This window comes from Cydia splendana, chromosome 13 (genome assembly GCF_910591565.1).
Source record: "Cydia splendana chromosome 13, ilCydSple1.2, whole genome shotgun sequence".
Lineage (NCBI taxonomy): Eukaryota > Metazoa > Arthropoda > Insecta > Lepidoptera > Tortricidae > Cydia > Cydia splendana.
The window spans coordinates 2,192,275-2,216,175 of NC_085972.1; the positions used below are offsets into that span (position 1 = coordinate 2,192,275).

At 38.3% G+C, this 23,901-nt stretch overlaps 1 protein-coding gene across 1 annotated transcript in view; it reads left to right on the forward strand.

Moving 5' to 3' along the window:
* LOC134796352 (G-protein coupled receptor Mth2-like) overlaps window positions 1-15,627 on the forward strand; it is a 127,370-nt gene extending 111,743 nt beyond the window's left edge. Inside the window, exons 2-10 of the mRNA XM_063768506.1 lie at window positions 68-291; window positions 3,741-3,967; window positions 6,378-6,563; window positions 7,216-7,294; window positions 7,436-7,617; window positions 10,069-10,194; window positions 11,979-12,126; window positions 13,335-13,524; window positions 15,064-15,627. Coding sequence (XP_063624576.1) covers window positions 68-291; window positions 3,741-3,967; window positions 6,378-6,563; window positions 7,216-7,294; window positions 7,436-7,617; window positions 10,069-10,194; window positions 11,979-12,126; window positions 13,335-13,524; window positions 15,064-15,168 — 1,467 coding nt within the window. The 3' untranslated portion in view covers window positions 15,169-15,627. The remainder of the gene's footprint in view (window positions 1-67; window positions 292-3,740; window positions 3,968-6,377; window positions 6,564-7,215; window positions 7,295-7,435; window positions 7,618-10,068; window positions 10,195-11,978; window positions 12,127-13,334; window positions 13,525-15,063) is intronic.
* Window positions 15,628-23,901: the final 8,274 nt, after the last annotated feature.

Consider the following 23,901-nt stretch of genomic DNA (forward strand, 5'->3'; position numbering starts at 1 on the left):
AACAACTTACCTTACCTATTTACATTTAATAATCTCCAAAAATCTCACCAACATTTTTCTTCCGCAGGACCAAGACGAAGAAATCAAAAAACAGCTGCCAGTCGTACCAAAATGCTGCGACAGCGGTCAGAACCTCACGTTCACGATGCAGGACGGCGCGGCGCGGTCAGTCTGCGCGCGGAGCAGCCTGACCTTCCAGCCTGTCTTCCACAAGGCCAACGAGTCTCACATCTGGAGCTATGACAGCAACGTGTTTGAGACCATCGTGGGAAACCCCTGCGCCTACGACAGGTATAGTCAAAATTACGTCGCTTTTGGCTTTATCAATCTTTGGGTACCTAATGGCTGCACCGATAGGGTCATCCTACACTAGCCTCTTTCGAGCGCTGCCGTCTCGTCAGCGCTATGGAAAATGGCGTCGCTGCGCAGTTGCATCAACGTTGGATCGAGCAGCAGCCATAGAGTTGACTAGACGCCGATGCTCGGGAGAAGCTAGTTAATGTAGCCCCTAAGGCCCTAACCAGACGCGGTTAGAGATAGAGAACACCCTATGCTTCCATCAAATATATGGTGATATCTCCAATGTCAAAAGCGTGTAGAGCATGACGTTGTTTTAGCACAGTCAGCTTTTAGTTGAAATTTTCTGAATATGACTTGCCTTAGCTTTTTCGTACAAAATTCTTAAGATATAATCTAAGAGTTTGACGCAATTTTGACCTGTTTATTGACAATTTATCTCTTAATTCTCGTGTTGTTCCTAAGTCTCATGTTTATTTTATGTGTAAATTGTGTAACACTGTTAACATTTACTTCCCCTCCGAACATTCACATCATAATCTGTCAAACTGTATCCTTATCAATACCCTTATTACATTACGTAATGCATTGCTTCAGACACTTCCCAAAACTTTTCTTCGCATACGTGATTCGATCCCAAGAGGGAAAACTTCCAAATATCCCGATGGCAACATTATTAGCTAACGAACGCAGTTATATATCAGATATATGAAGTAAGGCAATAAAAACGCCATATTTAGACGATTTATGTTATAATAAGGGTCATACTCAAATTCAGCTTTTAATTTGCTGCTCATTGTGATGGTTAAGATAAACTGATAATGTTTTGTAAAAGCAGTTTTGTTAAAACTGTAAACATTATCAGTTTTCCTTAACCATATATTCTTATAATTTTGCCATCTAAATAGCGCTGATACACTTATTGTACCTTTGGGTAGCAAACGGTCAGAGGCTATTGTTGACCTCAAACCATCAAAAACTTCAGCAGACCATCGTTAAAGATAAAAGTAACTTCAAATATTTGAAAACTATATACCTAACAGATCTCCTTCAGGCCAGGATTAGTTAGGAGTAATGTATTAGCGTAAAAAAGAGCGAGCTTTCGGAGCGATTATTTCTAAAAGCATTTACTGAATCAAAAAACGTTTTTAGCAACCTGTACGGATATGATGGTCGTTCTTGTCTACGTGACAGCGTGATAAAACGGTGTCCGTCACTTTCTATCACACGGTGTTAAACAGTGACAGTTATTTTATCACTATAAAGCTATGCATATTTAATACGCCGGCTGAACGTTATTTTTAATAAAAAATAAGTTCAAAAACTAAAACCCGACTACTGCAAATCGCGCTCTAAAAAGTATGAAACAAGATAGAATCTTATCCGAAATTATCATGTAGGAAAATTATAAGGGTTATCATTTTTTTATATATTTACAGAGATATTGAAAGGATCGCCGTGGACGTATGCCACGATTATAAACTTTAAGGTAAAGTGGCATACGACCACGGCTATCCTCTGAATCTCTGTAAATATATAAAAAAATGATAACTCTTATAATTTGCTTGCTAAAAACGTTTTTTGATTCAGTAAATGCTTTTAGAAATAATCGCTCCGAAAGCTCGCTCTTTTGTCGTCCGCTGGTTATAGGCTATATGACGTCACAAAAAAATGAACACGGCGCCCTCTAGAGGTCATAAAGTCACGAACCAAAAAAATAAAAATAAGTAATGATGACGTGTTGTATATCATTTGAAAGAGCTCAATTAGCACATTTCAAATATATACATATTGTTAGCTTTTGCACCCGGCTTTGCTTGCATGCACCCGATAAATAGCCGTGGTCGTATGCCACTTTACCTTAAAGTTTATAATCGTGGCATACGTCCACGGCGATCCTTTGAATATCTCTGTAAATATATAAAAAAATGATAACTCTTATAATTTGCCTATATGATAATCTCAGATAAGAATTCTATCTTGTTTCATACTTTTTAGAGCGCGATTTGCAGTAGTCGGGTTTTAGTTTTTGAACTTATTTTTTATTTAATTAATTTTGGGGTCAGGATTTCGTTACTTACAATAATATTTGAAGTCACCTTCGGCGCCTGGCTTTGGGACGCGTACAGCGAGCCTCGTACGTCGGGCTACGCCCGACTCTTTTAGTATGAGGGCGCCTTCGGCGCCCGGCTTTGGAACGCGTACATCGTGCCTCATACGTCGGGCTACGCCCGACTCTTTTAGTATGAGGGCGCCGAAGGCGCCCGGCTTTGGAACGCGTACATCGTGCTTCGTACGTCGGGCTACGCCCGACTCTTTTAGTATGAGGGCGCCGAAGGCGCCCGGCTTTGGAACGCGTACATCAGGCCTCGTACGTTGGGCTACGCCCGACTCTTTTAGTATGAGGGTGCCGAAAGCGCCCGGCTTTGGACCGCGTACAACGCGCCACGTACATCGGGCTACGCCTGACCCTTTTAGTGTCGCCTTTTGGACAGAGTCCGGTGCGTCACATAGGCACGTTTCAGTATGCTTCGCTTGACCACTGCGAATTTTAACGAGGTGAATATACTAAGATTACTAAGCAACTTTTACCATGGGACCTAACCCGATCTCGTAAAAAAATTTGCTGATCTGGACTTCTATACCTATTCACGTTATAAAATATTGCAGGTCATGTTAAAAAACACCATGTATATAGCGGCCAAACAAATTTCTTTTGAAAAATCCTTCTTGTATCGCCGTAGTCGCGTAACACGCGGATAGATAGAATCCGTATCCAGAGCGATTGTAGATTCGTAGTTCGAATTACCTACCAGATAAATTAATGTTTTATCGGGTGCATGCAAGCAAAGCCGGGTGCAAAAGCTAACAATATGTATATATTTGAAATGTGCTAATTGAGCTCTTTCAAATGATATACAACACGTCATCATTACTTATTTTTATTTTTTTGGTTCGTGACTTTATGACCTCTAGAGGGCGCCGTGTTCATTTTTTTGTGACGTCATATAGCCTATAACCAGCGGACGATTAAGACGATTCGAATGACACGTCGTTTGTCAAATTTCAATGAGTAATTTAAAAGTTATGAGGGAACAGATGAACATACATACATACATACATACCCACAAACATACCGGTCAAAATCATAACCCTCCTTTTGCGTTGCCGTAGTCGGGTAAAAACATATAAATTATGTGTCATCGATATATTATACTAATATAGTTTTTACTTTAAGTTACATGTATGAAGTGCCCTTAATGTTAACTTCTAAACTTAATAGCGGCTCACAAAATGCTAATATGTATGTTCAAATTTTCATTCAAATACACCTTATCGTTTTGAGATAAATGGCTGGGAATGAAGAAAGACCAGTATTTTAATGTCAATCTAGCTCTAGGGACAATTATGTATTCAGGGTCTCATTTTAATTTCCTTTACAGATACAAACTGGAACCAGACAAAATCAGCGAAGACGAGTTCTACCTCCTCGTCAACGGTTCTCTCTTCGTCCCATTCAGCAAGCCGCCCTTACTCAGCACCAAAGACTTCTGCATGGAGACGTTTTACAACGAGTCCAATCCCGCGGGGGTCACGTTACCTTTGGTGTGTTTCTCTCAGCCGGTGGATACGGCGAAGACTTCTACCACACTCGTACTTTATGCAGTAGGTAAGTTGGGGGTTCCTCTTGTTTTAATTTGTTTCGAATCATGATTTCGCCTATATTATTACTAATAATATAGTGTGCTCGAAGAGCATGACGTTGTTCGGTAATTGCTTTTGGTAAAGTGATAGCTGGACTTTATAAATAGCCACGGTGGAATGCCGGGTGTTGACTAAAGTATGGTTAAACGCGTTTCAAGATAAATTCTTCATTATTAAATCGCACAACGGGACTTAATCGCGCAAAACGTTCAAACTGATAAACAAGACCCAGTGCGGGTAGTTCGAAAAACTCGCGCGGCTAGGATGTTGATGTCAACTTTAGCCAGTCTTCTCCGAGATCACAGGGACAACGCCGTCCTCGAAACGTCGGAGGTAAATCTTAAAACTGAAATACGCGATTATGTCCCGTTGTGAAATTTAATAATATTTAAAAATCGCGAAAATTCTTCATTAGCTGCAGACTTTCACGTTAGTTCACTGCATAATAAGCTATCAATATTACACTTTAAACAACACTATTGAGCTAAAACTAAAAAAAAACTCGAGACGACTTCGTCAGTTTGAATTGAAGTTCAACCGGAAATTCTCAAGTTGGGGGTTGAATATTTATCAAATTAATACTTTAACGAGCAGAAACTAAGAAAGTTTCTTTAAGTTTTACACGAATGAAGTTTCTTTCCACATGGAGTGTCTTTTGAAAGCAGTCTATTGCAGTTAAGTTTTATTTCTGCTCCGGGTTACACTTAAAAGCTAATTAGATACTTACCGTTTAAAAATAAAACCGGGCAAGTGCGAGTCGGACTCGCGCACGAAGGGTTCCGTACCATAATGCAAAAAAAAAACAAAAAAAAAGCAAAAAAAAAAACGGTCACCCATCCAAATACTGACCACTCCCGACGTTGCTTAACTTTGGTCAAAAATCACGTTTGTTGTATGGGAGCCCCATTTAAATCTTTATTTTATTCTGTTTTTAGTATTTGTTGTTATAGCGGCAACAGAAATACATCCTCTGTGAAAATTTCAACTGTCTAGCTATCACGGTTCGTGAGATACAGCCTGGTGACAGACGGACGGACGGACGGACGGACGGACGGACGGACGGACGGACAGCGAAGTCTTAGTAATAGGATCCCGTTTTACCCTTTGGGTACGGAACCCTAAAAACAGTAATCGTCGCTGACTTGTTATCGCTGTTGCTTTGTAATTACGTTGAACTTAACCTACAAGTGGGAGCCGACAATAGATAGATTTGCCCTATTAAAACGAAGATCGACCTTTATAGCGGCTCACGCACATACGTGTAATTAGGTACCTACACAAATTTCATATTAAAGGCCAAGGCCGCCCACGTGACTGACATTCTTGCGTGGTATATGCTGCAGGGAAATTTCCTACAAGTAGGATGGTAATATTTGGTAATGCCTGTGTAGGTACTCGACTACAAGATTTCGTTATTGCAAATAAGAGCGTTTTTCCCGTTAGTCCCGTTAACCCTCCAAGTGGCGGTCAACCCGTGAATGGTCGATGCGAAAACCAGTAAACTGTCATCCACCAGTGAGTGGTTAATGAGGTGTTGACGTATTTAGAGGTGAAATTGAACGCATTTAAGTATAGTTACGCTCTTCTAGCGCCCAAAATTAGGTAGCGAGTTAGAGAAGGATAGCATACCATAAGAAACACAAAAACACTTGGTATAAAATTTATTGGTAGGACCATTGATTCGGGAGCGACCGCCTAGTCCGAGGTCACTCTCGTTTTTTAAGAGGTTGTTTTGTAAAAGAAATTGTATCTTAGGTCTTTTTTATGCATTTAGTCTTAAAGATTAAAGTCTTCCTTTGATCATTAAATAGCTATTACCTCCAATAATCAAATAATTTTATGGTGGTAGTCATTTTTAACAAGGAAGCTGGAAAACTGTCATTCTTCCGGAGTTTGATTACGTCTGGCCAAATGTATAAACATTAGAATAATTTAATTGCTATATTCAAATAGCCTATATAACGCTGATTCTAACAATATGTGATTTAATATACTTTCAAACATAGAAAAGCTTAAATCGACGATTTTGTAAAACTTTCTTAATCTGCGCTGACCACCCACCGGGGCCCCGCCACTTGACTACTTTTCGCGTTTTCGGTGGCGCGACTTGAAGGGTTAAAGTTGTATATAAAGTATGAAAGAACACCGAACGCTATTACGAGCAACAGCACTAATAAGGTATATGTTTATGTTGTGATTAACGTAAGTTTTAGAAAAGAAGAAAGGAAAAACAACCTATTCTAATAGCAGCGGTTTTAACGAAACGTACGCGGCAAAACTGCGGGTTGCGGGTATATTATTATCTACTTTGATAATAATTAATTGCTCCTTATTTATTTTAACCTTTTTTGCAATAAATCCCGATTTGTTCACAGGTTTACTAATCTCCGTGCCATTTCTGCTCGCAACGGCGTGCGTGTACACATTTATCACCGAGCTGCGAGACACGCATGGCAAGGCTCTGGCATGCCATTCTACATGTCTGGCAATAGCCTTCTCCTGTCTGGCGGCTACGCAACTGGCGGGCCATGCATTTCCTGCCTTGGCCTGTACTATCATGGGTAAATATAGAATATCATTACCGAGTTGTTACACGCATGGCAAAGAGTTCTGGTATGCAATTCTAAATGTTTTGTACCTACTATCTTTCTTCTGCCTAGCTGCTACGTAGTTGGCGGGCCATAAATAATAAATATTACCTATAGGGCAATCTTAGACAAGCCGACCTGTCCCTCAGTAAGCTCATTAAAGCTTGTGTTGTGGGTACTAAGTAGACGACGATATACCTACATAATGTTGCAAGCACGTGGCTAACCGCTCATTCCACACGTTTAGGCAATAGCCTGTCTCATTGCCACCCAACGGGCTCGAACGCAATTCACCATGGTTTTTGTGCCGAAATTGCCGAATATACCTGAATATACTTCATAATTACCTAAAGAGCTAAGGATATTTATTCTCATGACCATCCTCATCGTCGAGAATTGTGACCTGTAGAGGAGAACATCCGGACATACAAAAGCAAAATGCCCGAGTCAAAGCGTATATCTTCGCTACGCTTCGGTCATTTATTCTGTTCAAAGTAAAATGGAATAAATACACCCGTTATCATGTAGAAAATATCATGCGGCTTCAACATTAAACTTTAATCGACACGTGTAATAAATGTTCAACATTGTTATGTAGGATTGTAATATTATTTGTTTGTTACAGCGTACCTCATCCAGTTTTCGTTCGTGTCCTGTTTTTTCTGGTTGAACGTTATGAGCTTCGATATTTTTCTAAATGTTAGGTAAGTTATTTAATTCAACCATTATACTTGATTTAAAGTACAACTGGGTCGGTTAGTGCTGATGACTGTATTTATTTTTAAAATTAATTGCTGCTAAATTACTTAAAAAAAATTGCATTCTAAAATGGCGATCTCTTTCAGGAGATACCTAAACTCCACTTTAAGCAGAAGAAGCATGCGTCGCCGCTTCGCGTGGTACTGCGCGTACGCGGTGGTGCTGCCGGTGATCTTATTGGTGGTCACCATCAGTATGGAGCTGTCGCCGGCCGTGCCCAGCACTTATCTCAAGCCTAACTTCGGGGTTAAGGGCTGCTGGTTTAAAAGTAAGGACTTCTTTCATACAAAACGCTTTACCAAATATCGTTAGATGGCACTGTACCTAGGGTTGCCAGATGGTCGGGATTTGGCGGGATTCTCCCGATTTTTAGCATGTGTTCCCGATTCCCGATAAAGTGAAAACTGTCCCGAAAAACAGCTTCACGATATAAAACAATAATTTCAAGTTCCGAACTGTCGTCGAGCGCGCGAGCTGACGTAGTGCCAATAATGTAAAATATCGTTTAGTACAGTCTTTATATCCAAAAAACCGACCCTATCCGTGAAGAATTAGTTCTTGGTTTTTTTTTTCGTAGGTCCCTCGGGGGGGTCACTGGGAGTGTAAATTCAAAAAGTAGACTGAATCAGGCTCCTGCGTATATTCGAAAAATGTTTTTTTCCAAAAAAACGGTTTTTCTTATATAACTCGGCCATTTATGATTTTACAGTAAAACCGTGAGGACAAAAATTGTAGGAAATTTGATTCTCTACAAGTTAGTCCAGTCATTTTATCCAAAAAACCGACCCTACCCGTGAATAATCAGTTCTTGTTTTTTTTTTCGTAGGTCCCTCGGGGGGGTCACTGGAAGTGTAAATTCAAAAAGTAGACTGAATCAGGCTCCTGTGTATATTCAAAGAACGGTTTTTCTTGAATAACTCAGCCATTTTTGATTTTACAGTAAAACCGTGAGAACAAAAATTTTAGGAAATTTGATTCTCTACAAGTTTGGTTCTTACAATTTTTCTTCTAGGATCGATATTTTGGAAATTAAATTTGAAAAAAAGCGACAAATTCAAAATATTTTCATTATCTCGTTTATTTTCAACTTTACGGCATAAATGTAGAGGACTAAACTTGTAGAGAATCAAATTCTGAACAATTTTGGTACCTACCTTTTTTTCCCCAAAATCGATATTTTAGAAATTAAACCTGAATAACGCGACAAATTTTAAAATATTATCATTATCTCCTATGTTCCACGCTTTATGGCATGAATGAAGAGAAACAAAGTTGTAGAGAATCAAATTCTGAACAATTTTTGTTCGAGCTTTTTTTGCACCAAAACGATATTTTTTGAATTGGACCTAAAAAAAGCGACAAATTCGAAATATTATCATTATCTCGTTTATTTTCAACTTTACGGCATAAATAAAGAGAAACAAATTTGTAGAGAATCAAATTTCCTACAATTTTTGTCCTCACGGTTTTACTGTAAAATCAAAAATGGCCGAGTTATTCAAGAAAAACCATTTTTCGAGTATACACAGGAGCCTGATTCAGTCTACTTTTTGAATTTACACTCCCAGTGACCCCCCGAGGGACCTACGAAAAAAAAATCCAAGAACTGATTATTCAAGGGTAGGGTCGGTTTTTTGGATATAATGACTGGACTAACTTGTAGAGAATCAAATTTCCTACAATTTTTGTCGTCACGGTTTTACTGTAAAATCAAAAATGGCCGAGTTATTCAAGAAAAACCGTTTTTAAAAAAAAAAAACATTTTTCGAATATACGCAGGAGCCTGATTCAGTCTACTTTTTGAATTTACACTCCCAGTGACGCCCCCGAGGGACCTACAAAAAAAAAATCCAAGAACTAATTATTCACGGGTCAAAATCTATAATGACTGTACTAGTTGTTTTTAATACAATTAATTCAATTTGAATGTATTTTTTTCCCGACTTGAGTCTCAAAATCCCGAAAAATTGATATTATTTCCCGATAATAGCGCCTTTCGATCTGGCAACCCTAACTGTACCGGGAGTACATCGCGCTAATGATTTTTTTATTGAGATGGTATATAAAGGTTTTAAGGAATTATTGGCATTTTTTGTGATTGGTTGTTTAATATAATGTGGTACTGTGTCTACGCGGTGGTTTTACCGTTGGTGTTCCCAAAGCGACTTCGGTGTGTCGAGTATTTAAGAAACTTGTGTAACAGCTCCATCGCATTCCAGACTGGACTGGATATCGTTCGATATCTTCTCAAAAAAAGGAAGGTATGTGAGGCCGTTTCCGCCTTTCAGCTATGAGGAGACGTCGTGTTCTGTTTGGAGACGAATTTGTAGCTGTAGTTGGCCAGCTCTTCGCTACCGATCGTTACCTAACCCCACGACGTTACCAACCCCGGTGATATCTATACCATTTTTTTGACGGAATGGGAATGCGTTTATGCACGGTGTGTGGCACTCGCCGCTCCTTTCCCCTCTCCTGGCAAGAGAGGGGGAGAATTTGGCCCTACCGACTAAACCCACTCCGGCGTTTCACCCTGAGGGCGTACTGGGATCGATGACATTCCACCACGACCATTTGAGTGGGGCCGCGGTGTAGGCGACTAGTAGGTAGCTTAAGCCGTTTGAGTGGGGCCGCGGTGTAGGCGACCAGTAGCTTAAGCTGGCTTATTACATTCCAGAATGAAATGGAGTCGTGTCAGAAGATAACTTGCCTTTGTTTGCAGCGGACCAAGCAGCCCTACCCTACTTCTACGGGCCCGTGGCGGCCATCTTGCTCAGCAACCTCGTCATCTTCGTGTGCACGTCGCGCGCGTTCGCGAAACACTATGACAAACTGAAGGATATTACGCGTAAGTTCTCACATTCAGTTATACTTGTCAGTAATACCTATCATTTTCATTACACCAGCTCGTAAAGGTTCTCTTTATTCTTCAAAAACTGATGAGAAATTTGCATTTTATCCACAATTGTGGCATTGTGGCGAATTTTATGCAAATTTTGAGTTGTGATTGATGATAGCTATCGAATGAGAAATAGTACCTAAATAGCGTTCATGTGAATTAGATGTGTAATGTAATATGTATGTAGTTATAGTATTTTCCTCGCGTTGGTGTGGTGTTTTTTTGTGTTTCACTCGGTAGCAAAGTTTGTTTAACCCTTGTGCCTTGAAACCCTCGCAACGCTCGAGATTCCACTCTTACCACCACAAGAAGAGAATACTTCTTTTACTTAACCTCGGAATACTCGAACATTGTTTATTATCGTATCGTGCCCACGCCTATTTGGATTTCATGCGAATGGGCGATGAAAGTTTAATTTATTTTATCCTCTAACCGCCCAGAGACCTATAAAAAGGTCTCCTGTTCCATTCTAATTTGAACTTTGTGTTGAAAATATAAAATTTCATTTTGCTTGGCAAGGTTTGACGTATGGGCGGCTAGAGGTTATGACTAAGACAAGTAGGTGTATTCTTATAAACAAACACACACGCAATGGTCATGTGCTTTCATTATTTATTTATGTACCTACGTCATCATAATCGCATATTAAAAAATGTGACGAAAGTACTAATAAAAGAGTTATGTCTTCATTTATGAATGACTAACACAGAAAACATTTGACGTGGGATTTCCCTAATGGCGTTATTGTGTAAAATTGTGAAAATAGCGATTACTTATCACTATGTGTTTAAAACATCACACAACATGATAACGTGGAAAAGTAGGTAAACATAGATTTTTCGCCGTTCGTGGTAATAATCACCAACAATTTACTTATCATTTTTGGTATTGGCATTTCCGGAAACCTCAAAATTATAGGAGCGAATGGTAACCAGATTTCAAATTAATTTCACGGTTGAACTGTATTTTTGAATCTCACTCGTTTTTTAGTGGCTCACAACAGTTTATGTTCGGTTGTGCATGGTAAACAAATACTTAGATGTCTCGTAATTATATTAATACAGGCAGCACAAATTTATTGACAAATTTATTGAGTCAGATTGTGCGCAGATCATTTTGAACACCTCACCCGCTTAACGAACTGGTAATTTCATTTTAGTATCTCTTTTTACAAAGCTAAGTTGTAACAAATATATACATCAAACGGCACTTATGAATGTATAACTATATAACTACTAGTCAACCGGCACGGCACCTGCTCCTGTAGGGATAAAATTGTTACTTATGCTTAAAATCATGCCTAATTTTATACACAAGCTGTTAATTAAAGTCCACAGGAATCACACCATTTAATTTGAAATATTGTATAGTTCGTAATGGATATTATACACACTAGGTGCAAATTACCATGATGAGCGAATTCTTAGTTCTTTATTCTAATATACCTATCATCATCATGTGCTCATTACTCAGATTTTCAACAACTGAGGATAATATTAGTTCAGCCATATTCATCCTTTTTGTTCATCGTTTTGCCTTGGCATGGATCTAGGATCCCCGGGCGGCCCCAAGGTATATTTGCCTTAATGTGACGTTCGGATAGTTCAAGGTAATGGTGAAATGGTGAAGATGCATCTTTACCAGGATACTTAGATAGGTTGAGTATGGCTGGATTAGATCAAGTTCCGCGGGTGTTGTTTCTTGATGTTAAATTATGTTTTTTTTTTGTTTAGCATTAGACTTGGCCCATTCGGACTTCAGTACGACGGACGACTGGGTGCGCCTGGGCACAGTGTTAGGGCAGCCATTGGCTGTTTCAGAGCGCTCGCCCACGAGAGACAGCGGCGGGTTCACGCAGCGGTTAAAAAAGTATAGAAAAATGTAAGTATTAAAAAAAAAGAAAACGGAATCTTAACTCGTTTTACATTTTTAGTGGAATGACTCTTTGAATTTTTCGAATACCTCCCACTACTCTATCTACTTCCTATGATAAGGACCCTGACCAAATTTTAAGTCCTCTTTCTGCATTTTTTTCGAGGATGATTTTTCTGTTGTACAGGATGGCCCAAAAACACGTTGACATTTTTTTACTGCGGCATAATTATTGTTGATAAGTATAACAAACGTTTGCTTTTGTGTGTCAAAGCTAAAGGAGAGTATTTTGAAGATTGTGGTTATCGTTTTAATTAAATGATTATAGCTTTAATTTTTAATTAAATTTGTAAAAAACGTGTTAGAAAAATAATCCTAAATATTTACTAGTGGCTCTGTGAGCTGTAAACCTCGCGAGCAGAGCTTTAAATAACATGGTGCTAAGAGCTTTAAATACAGTAAATTAAAAAAAACAATACGAAATTTATGTCTAAAAAAATACAAAAAGTTATAATATCCCAGCATACAATTAGTACAATAGTGTTTAGTTTTAAGTTTATAAAATACATATGTATGTTAGTCTGTAAGGTATTTGTAATATGGGCCTTGTTGCCTGAATTAAATTTCTAAATAAATAAAAATAAATAAATAAATAAAATTACTGGGGATCGAACCCAGACCCTCTGTGCAAACAGAAAAAGCGAACGCCTACAAACTGAGCCAAATAGTTCTTTGATGGGTTGACGAAATTTAGCTACTGCTTCTCAAATTAAAATTAGTTAAAATTAAATATCTCAATACCTCCGAAACCAGCGAAATAAATTTTCTGAATTTTTGGCCATTTAATCTATAAACATATCTCAAAAAGAAAACACTCGTATGGTACCGATACCACTATTTGTTTAGGCGCGAGCTATCACGACTCCGCCATTTTAAAAAAATTCAAAAACCGGACGGACAAAAAAATTTTATTTAGACATAGAATCCAGTCACAAAATTTCACGAGATTCGGTTAAGAATTGCGACCTGTAGAGGAGAACATCCGGACATACAAAAGCAAAATGCTCCAGTCGAAACGTAGACCTTCGCTACGCTCCGGTCAATAACCAACGTATTTTGAGCCATCCAGTATAACTACAGCACAACCGAGGTTTGAACCCACAATTTTGGCCACCACACACATAATATGAAACGTTAAAATCTTTGTTTTCTTCTAGCTTCCGTACGAGCTGCCTGCTCTCCGTCATCATGGGGCTGTCCTGGGTGCTGGAGGTGGTGTCCTGGTGGGTGGGCGCAGGGTCCAGCTCCGTCTCCGTGTGGTCGGTGTTCGACATCATCAACGCACTCCAGGGCGTCGTCATTTTTGCCATGTTCGTGCTGCAGCAGCCCGTGCGCTCCTACGTGAAGGTAAACCTTGCCCAACCTAGCTCTAGGTTAGCGTTAGACCCCCCACCACACTAGAGTCTTTTAAGCGTCGCCGTCTAGTCATTGAACGTCAAACGCTCTCCAGGGCGTCGTCATTTTTGGAATGTTCGTGCTGCAGCAGCACGTGCGCTTCTACGTGAAGGTAGACCTTGCCCAACTTAGCTGTAGGTTAGCGTTGGACCCCCACCACACTAGAGTCTTTTGAGCGTCGCCGTCTAGTTATTGAACATCATAGAGCCACCCCACATTAGCGTCTCCCGAGCGTTGGCGTCTAGTCAACTCTATGGCTGCTCCAAAATGCCGACGTCCAAAAGACGCTAGTGTGAGGTGGCCCATAGTATAAAATAGTATTGGCTTTCAAATTTAGACCCAGGAGTTGAAGGGTGATTGATTCTATTAAAATTAAACTAATAATATTTAATTTCTTACATAGGCAGATAACTAGATATATACTCAGATAGATAGATATATAAACAAGTATACCTAATTATACTTATCTGTTAGTGCTATTTCTACATTACACACCTAACATTAATTCGAAAACACTTATGTTAATTTAAACCATATTTGTAGACCATAATTACCTCAATTCACGGAATTCAAATGCAAAAACAAGTATAAAGCATGACATAAGCATTCAAATTGTGAGGACATCTGTTAATAATTGCTTATCACACTTCAATAATCAACTTCTTATGGTAATTTTCATTTGTTCTTTTGCAATTACGTCGAATGAATGATTATAAAATACGGCAATTACTTCGCAGTGGCATGGACTTGTAATTGTTGAGCCATCTAGGGATTAATATATTATATATCCGACATATCATAGCGTTATTATTGAAGAACTACATTAACTTGAACTTTATGTGGTTTATCAATTAAGTCCGTCGCCGTGCCTATCTATAAATTGAATACCTACATTTACATTGTTTCTTAGTGCTTGGAATCCTTTATGATGCTTGGTACCTACTCTTTATTGATTCCTAGGTTTTTATTACTGGTAATAATATGTTAATATAAAATGATTGCGTGCATTTATAAGTCCAGTTTAAGTAGCAGCTGTATTTATAGTTTTAGCGCATATGATAATAGGACTGGATAGATAGAAATGGTTATAAAACTTAATCCTGTCTCTTATCAACTAGGTAGTTACCATTAAATTTATGTTCCACAATCGATCCTCAGCATACTCGTAGCTTTAAGATAAAGATAAATCCAGCGTATATATTTCTTCGTTTAGTTCGAGATATGCTTAATGAATATTCATCTAGACGCAGTATACTTAATTCTATAACTACAACCGTAATATAGGAGCTATATTGTTATTTTTCTAAGACTTTTACCATACAATTTTCAAGAAGTAGAAGGCTTTACAACGATGCCGATAATGATAAAGTGCGAAAATTAGACTTGACTAGGAAAAAAGTCCATTTATTTTGTGAGGTCCACAGGAAATCCACATAAGTCATACTAAAAAAGTTTTTGTCCCATTTTCTTAAACATTTTTTTTATCCACAGCTATCAAAGTTCTGCCAGTTCTGCCGACGAAGAAGGGACGGTTCAGAAGTGTCTGTGGTCAGTGCAAAGTGCAGCGTTGGCTCCGGTAGAAGAGACTTCGTGTAAAGTGTATCTACTAGGTTAAAAACTGGAATGGTAACCCTTACCATGTCATTTATCGCGCCAATAAACGCTAGCGACTGCCTCTACTCGCAGTGCATATCGCATTGATGGAAATATACTTATCGGTATGGGAGACATGCATCGCTACCAAATATGCCCGCGTTAAACTTGGTAACCGGTATTTGTCAAATATCAACTGGTCCTTCTTCCAGTGGTATCAACTGGCTGACAGATTCATCTGCTACTGGTACCTATAAAAATGTATGGTTTACCAGTTTGTCACATCCACTAGTAATCCGGCATGATTCTATAGTGATGAGATGGTGACATTTATGACAGATCCATCAGATATCTGCAGCGGTATCATGGCCGCGTTTTTATCACCTGTCATGACTACCGTCACTTTCGCACTTACATACTTGTTAGAACGTGACAGGCATGGTGACAGATTATAAAAAGGTGACCATCAGCCCTACTGGTTGAAATAAATTGATAAGACAGCCGATTAAATTAAAGTGGTTGCGATAAATTGGCTGCATGGACTTGTTGTATAAAATGGTCGCGTTTAAGAGCTGTCACATTATAGACGCTCGAGACTGATATTAGTAACAGTATTATTCTTTAAGATCGCTTCAGTGGTTTGACCTTTCAGTATCATTTTGTGGCATCTATCGCCGACGACACTTTTAACAGAGGGTTAACACAAGGTTAGTTTGCTGATTTTTGTAAGTATATGACGGTCATCCTCGATTTTCCATAAATGGTTATATTAATTTTATATGTTTGGTTGATGTTTAGGTACATATTACTTAGAACTGACTGATGACTGTTGTGCTGTTGTCATATTGAAACTTAATTTTAAGTGTAATGGAAAAATTTCCTTCTGGATTTTAATTTTTAATTCAACATGGAACAAATAATTCAATTTTTAATTTTCGCTAACAAAAACTGGAGTTCGGGTTTCTTGTTCAATTCCATCGTGTGATTCCTAATTCAGATTATTATTCAAGCAGAATTCAGAACACACCACAGGTATAAGTAGGTCCCTAGCTTTGTTCGATTCGCGAACTCATTGACATCCAATTAACGCGGATATCGATATCTGTGTCAAGTGTGTCACCACACTCAGCAATACCAATATTAGGTCATTACGCTGGAGTTCAAACTATTAGGAGCGATCTATAATACCACCTGTATGTGTGTAAGCCCTATTACATCATCTGACATGATATCTACCGATACCTTGTGTCATAATATACATAGATAGGTTTCTAGAGTGAAAGACGCGTGATCTTCTTTCTTTTTCTGTGATAGCGCCTTTCGAACGTTACTTTGCTGTTCTACCATGTTCTTTACTTTAACCTGAGGGCCACGGAACTCGCATGCATTGACAGACCCCGCACTAGTGTCTTTTGAGCGTCATGACTAGTCAGCGCTATGGAAAATGGTGGCGCTGCGCAGTTGCGCCAACGCCAATGTTGCGTCGAGAAATAGTCAGAGTTGACTAGACGCCAACGCTCGGGAGACGCTATAAGTGAAGTGTAGTATGGGGTCTCTCTTAACCAGGGTATGGCGGGCGGCGTCAGCGTCAAGCGTCCTCGGAACGCGAGTTTCGTGGCCCCGTTCCTTGTAAAAAATGTATATTTAGGATTGTACAAACAGAAAAATGTCCATTTAAAGTTACCGTTTGTTTAAAACAGCTTGTTGTAGCTATGGTTGTTAATAGTTAGAGTAAGAGAATTGGATATTTTTATATCGTTCGTAATGATAGACGAGACCAAGAAGTTAATGGTTATTTTGTAAGTTTGATTTGTTTGTGGAGTGCACTTTTTCCGATGAGTTATTTTGTCCGAAATAGTCATTTTTCCGAATGTTGTTTATCAGAAAACAACTAAGCTGAAGGATATATTTTCTTTCAAGATGGCATGGTATGGCAATGGCATACTAATGTCACCTTAAACTTTTTGATAATAATTTCTTGGTTACCTACATAAAATACGGATAAGTGTGGCTGGTCTCCTGACATTATTGCTACTTGCGTTCAGTAACCACACTTACCCACGCAAAATTATAGACTAAAATTACCTCTCACACAGTATATGGTATACGGAATTTCCAAATATTATTAATAAAAGAATATTCTCGGACAAAATAATCAGAATTTTTTAGTGTATCCGTTTAAGAGCTCATACAGACTCGCTTCTGCATTTTTTTATTTCACTAAAAATGTATAGTGCCATATTTATATAAAATAGTAACAATCATGGTGCATTTCCTTTCCTTTACGAGGGCTAGTCATATATTGTGTAATTATAAATGTTATAAACTAAGTTAATTTATTTATATTAATTTAAGTATAGTTTTAAATGTTATACGATATCTCATTTCGATATATGTAAGAACCTTTACTTTCAAATATACCTAGCTCAAAAACTAAAGTGCCCCTGACCCCTGACTTCGTAGCACGACTTGCGTTGTCACGCGCGACTCAATAATAATAACAAACGCCAGTTCAAGTATGGAGTCGCGCGCTACAACGTAAATCTATGTTGGAACATATTGTATTAAGGTGCATTGAAGTAATTTCATTAGTGGGATATTTCGAAAATTACAAATGTACTAAACTAAAAGCACTTTCTACTGTTGTTGTTGTGACGTAAGAGTTTTCAGAGTATGAGGTACTTCTAGTTTAGAAGTTATTAGCGATTTTCAAAATTGCGCCCCTAAAGTTACTATAATAAACCTTACATGTCTATTTGTATAGGGAAATTCAACTTTTACGAAGGGCACTTTTATGGGTACTTGTTTTTGGGATAAGACTGTATAATGACGGAACAAGAATACGTAATACGAAATTAAAATTCAATTTAGAGCGCGATAAGATAAGGGTTTGTACGGGACTCTATTGCTTTACGAATTACTAAACAAATGAGCGTCGCGACGCCGGCGGGGGACTTATTCGAGACGGCTTAGTGACATTACTAATTTAATGACATAGCATAGCCTATTCATTTTGTATCGTACACTTTTCATGACTAAGCGCCACTTGCATCATCCCACTAACCCGGGGTTAAGCGGTTAAACCGTTAACCCAGTGTCAAATTGTACTGGTAGCCATGGTAACTCCAGGCTTAACCGGTTAACCCCGGGTTACTGGAATGGTGCAAGTGGCGCTTAATGTGTTAAATTAATAACAATATTGGACGGTTATATAACCGTGTGCCGTACATATGTATGTACATTACAATTTTTTTTACTTTTTGCGACACTTAATAGTCGTGCCATCAAAAATTTTCTAAGAACCAAACATTCCGCTAGCGGCCATTGCGAACGTTTACGTGAAGCTCAGCCGGCCTAGCCAAGGTTACAATCGCTATCGCTTCGACAACGAAAAGCATTATGTCTCTCTATCACTCTTCTATATTAATGTGACAGTGACAGTTGCGTTTCGATCGCTACGGAACGTAAGCGATTGACATTTTGGCTGCGCGGCCAGGTTTTAGTGAACAGCGCTGGTGGCCTAGCGGTAAGAGCGTGCGACTTTCAATCCGGAGGTCGCGGGTTCAAACCTCGGCTCGTACCAATGAGTTTTTCGGAACTTATGTACGAAATATCATTTGATATTTGCCAGTCGCTTTTCGGTGAAGGAAAACATCGTGAGGAAACCGGACTTCCATCAAGGCCTAGTTTCCCCTCTGGGTTGGAAGGTCAAATGGCAGTCGCTTTTGTAAAAAAATTGTGCCTACGTCAAATCATGGGATTAGTTGTCAAGCGGACCCCAGGCTCCCATGAGCCGTGGCAAAATGCCGGGACAACGCGAGGAAGAAGATTCAGAAGAGCATTAAATAATCTGATGGTTTCTGTGTCTGCTTCTGAATCTATCTATCTAAAGATGTCACGACATGTCATTATAGCCTGTTGAATAGGTCCCAGCCTCAGCCTAGTCCTTCTTCTGTGGAGCAAATCTTCAAAATTAACCCACGACAATAATTAGATTCGTAGTACTGTATTCTGTACACTGTATTCTCGTATTTTGGTTCCAAATCACCCTAATCTTGTACAATTGCGATTATTTTATCCTTTAGGCTAATAGTGTAACTCGAACTCGAGGAGGGATGTTATTTTCGTAGCTTTTTGAGCTCGCTTTAGGAAAACCAGAGTAGTGAGATCTCGGCAATAGGGTAGGTTTAATAAGGGTCTCTATTGTTTCCCAAATAGTTTTAAGTCATATTGTTTGTCTAAATTTTCGTTAGTTATAATTGGTTTTTCTCAGAAACGCGTAACTTTTCAGCATTGCCATAAAACAAACCTAACCTAACCTAACCCATCTATAGAATAACCTTACGAAAATCCTGAAAAGTTAACGGTTTCAGTTTTATGACTAACGATAACATGACAAACAATACATTATGACTTAAAACTTTATGGGAAACAAAGGGACCCCGTTTAAAAAAATCGTCTTTCTAACTTATATGAAAAACATAATAATATACATTTTTAATTTTGCTTTAAAAAGAATGTAACCTGTAATAGGGTATTTTCCTACTAGTCAAATCAGTTACTTTTTTAGAACTGTCAAAACGATTTGCTAGTATGGAATTTATATGAAACATTACATCGTGACGTCACGGTCAACTCACCTACTTTTTATATTTCTATCCGATTTATTAAATAGAACTTTTCTTTAAAAATAACTTCTATCTGTGTTTATCTAATAATTATCTGGTGCTTTATTTCATGCATGGTGTAAAATAATTTATTCTAAATACAGTATAATACCCTAGTTTCTAATAATAATTTTATTAAAAGAGAGGCAACAGCGACTACAGCACTCGTATAAAATTACAAGCCAATTTTAAAAAGCAAGTTGATATCTACGTCCACAAAGTATCAAAAGTAACGAATCAGACTACGCGTCAAGTATCTACTATTCTCTAATAGCTTAACAAAAATATATTCTTCTTTATAGTATATAGAACAGTGCTGTGCTCTGATTTACAATCATGTAAGATTAAATAAATAAATAGTACAGTTAGATTGAAACATACTTTGAACGCAAACTGTAGAGTATAATCGTATCTACATATATTTGGAAAAGTATTGCTGTGTGGCAGATTCTTTTGGTAGTTAGTTGTTATCTGTTTATTTTCCGCTACTATTGGTGCTGACTGTACAGTCAACGATTCGACCCATTTTGTACCTTGTCACAGTGACAATAGTATGAGGTCTCTAGCGACTTTCATATTCATTGTCACTGTGTCAAGGTACGAAATGGGTCATAAATTTCATAAATTAAATAAGTAAGTAAAATCTTCGACCGTACAACACGAATTTGTACCCGACATGCGATCGTCCTATAGACCGACCACTTAAATGAGTCCTCGCCAGCGCGGTACGGGGGCGACGGGGTAGGACGACTAAGGGTGGCGGGGAAGGTGCGGGGGCCGTACGCCTGCCGCCCCCCGCTGCGCCCCGCTGCTGCTGCTGCGGACTCATTTAAGCGGTCGGTCTATAACTCAGAGATCACATTTACCTCATGTTCTCCTGAAGCGATGCGCTCAACAAACTTTGAGAATAACAGTCCTAATGACGTGTAATTTGGCGAATTAGTCTAATTACCGAGGGTGTACTATACTATGTAATGTATTATTGTTGAATGTTGATGCGGAATTTTAAGTAAATGACGATTTCAAATGTATATTTGTCTATTTTGCAAAACATGACGTTAAATAAACAAGCTTTATATATTGACGACTATTATTTTACTATTACCTTGTCTCTTGGATCACTTGTACCGTAAAACCTCCCAATTATAGTCAAAAAGCTCCCAACTATGGTTGAAAATAATTTATATCTTGTTTTAGTTCTTTTAGTTGTATGGCAAGATATTTTTTAAATGGAAGAATAAACTTAGATAGAACCAAATGGAACATTGTTACTGTTTATACATAATTGGATGGTTTACCGTAAGTACTCCTCTGCAGGGATAGGAATTTATAATATTTTTCTAACTCAAATGGTAGGATGAAGGGTTCCTGTCATTTCAATACAATTTTGCGAGCACAATTTGTCATATAGCAAACAACATGCAATAGGGCTAAGATGGTCGGTTTTTTATCATCTGTCACCATGCCTGTCACGTTCTAACAAGTATCTAAGTGCAAAAGTGACGCATGGCATGACAAGTGATAAAAATGCGACCATGATACCGCCGCAGAATTAGCTTAGTCCGAGTCTGCCTATACCTACCATCTTTCCTTTATTTTAACTTAGAATAATCACGAGAAAATTTACCTGCTAAATTTCACCACAATCGAATGAAATGCTGATAAGAATTTCATTAGAAAAATCCTTATTCATTAGTTTAAAATAAATCCAGAAAGTCTCGTCCATTGCCGTGAACTGACGTGTAATTAAATTACTGGAATCAGGAGATTCAGAAGAATACGGTATTAATGGTTTTTCCACCATGTTAGTTTTTCTTATTCTGGCGACGGAAGAAAAAGAAAAGGTGTGAATTTCCATTGCTTGGCGGTGGATTGACCGGCGGAGAGACAACGGTTATAAAGCCAGGGATACACTGAGCGACGAATGTCCTAAGACACGTGTCTGACACGCTGGCTCGTCTGGTAATGTGGCGCGACGTTGCCATCAGTCGAAAAGTTTTGCAACACCGCGCGACGCCTGTCGTCAGTGTGTCATAAGTCGTGCGATGTCGCCAGATATGTCAGGTATAATTTCGAGAACTCTTACTACTTCGCCTGACATGTCACCGACACGTATCGCGGGACATTTTGTCCCCTAGTGTATCCCTTGCTTAAAGGTTCACCGTTTATGACACTAAAAATTAACCTGAAAAAAATCTTAAAAAGATTCAAAAACGGAATCGTCAAAAATATTTCATGATATTTCATATAATTATGCGACCTGCTCACAAAATTACTATTTGATTGGATAATTTGACTGTGGAAACTTACAATTCTTTCAAAGAAACTTCGACTTTGCTCCAGCTATTTAAAGTTCACATTTGAATGATAAAATAAACACTTGCTAGGAGTTTCTTCTGGAATCCAGGGACGCGTCAGCTGAAGGTTTGGATCACAGACATGTACTTGAAAAAAGTAAGGACGTTTATGTATAATGCAGAATTTCCTACCGTGACCCGCCTGTTCTTATCCATATCTATATTGCTTTGCCGATGATGCTGGTGGTCAATGTCTTAAAAATAAAGATATATATAGTTTGTCAAAGGACTGTCTCATTTCAATCATAGACAGAGAGAATCATACTATCTTTGTCTTACACTAGCACTAGCACCTAAAAGAAAAGGATGAGTAGGTATAGTTTTCCTGGTTGGTCCTGACTGACAAATTGGTTTGACCAACTATAGTTTATTTATAAACTGAAGTTCATAAATAAACTATACTTCATAGTATAGTTTATTTTCAAAGTAGGCATGTTACAATGCGCTTATGATAGTCAAATAAAGCCAGTGCCGCGCGAGTAAAAGAGATAGGAAATGGCGGATCAACGTACGAAGGTCTCCGTTTCAGCTTGCGGGGAAAAATGCTTTCGTAAAGTGTCATTCTATGGAACTTGCTAACTATGTAATCAAACCGCCATATTGAATGAATGAATGAATAGACAGAAATAATCCTTATGTGATTTATACATATTGAAATTGTCAAAGAATGACGAATTTACTAGTGACTTTTGTTTACATAGTTAGCAAAGAATGACACTTTATATCCGGATGTTCTCCTCTGCAGGTCACATTTCTCGACTGAATCTCGTGAGTTTTTGTGAGCAGATTCGGTAGTTAGATATAATTTTTCTGTCGTTTGCTTTTTTTGGAATAAGTACAAAATGGCGAAAATTGGGATAATTTTTTTTTATTTATCTTGCGTGGCGCCACTGCGTGGGCTATCAAATCCGCTGCAGACTTTTCTTGGTCCGACTTTATGTAGTTATGTAACTATGCTTGTACAGGTAAAATCTTTCAAGCTAAATTTGACCCACTTTCCGACTTCCAATGAAGCTCAAAATTTGCATACTCTCTTTATAGCGCATTTAAATAAAACCTTGTTTGTAAATAAGTTTTTTTACTTTTAATTTTATTAAGCTTATCGAGAGGTCTACAGTTCACAGATCCACAATTATACGTCTATTCAGACTATGTCTGTGGCTAGGATCCTCGCAAGGAGCGAAGGCTTCGACATTCCTTTTCCAATATCACGGATGCTTCATTAAGCAAAATGAAGAGAATGTGAGCCTGTCGTTATAAAATTTACTGCGCATTTTACCCCAATTTCAACACTTTATACTTTAGCGACCCACCCCGGCTTCTAACGGGTTAACGAATTAAACGGCTAAACCTTCCTCAAGAATCATTCTATTGATAGGTAAAAACCGCATGAAAATCCATAGCCTAATCGGAGAAAAAAATATTTTACAATATTACCAGATTTTATAGTAGTTACGATTCTGGTGTAGGAAAACAGATTTCTGCCATGGTTAACAGACTCATATTTTTGACAATATTAGAATATTCTAGTTAAAATATTCTAGTACACTAAAACTCTGATATCGTTTTGGTAACCATCTAATAGTAACAGAGTAAAATATGCATTTAGCTTAAAACACTTTTCAATAATTGCGATGCTTACAATATTTATTAATTCTGTTCACCATCATCTAGTTTAACACACCAATAATAAAAGTGTGTATTACAAAATA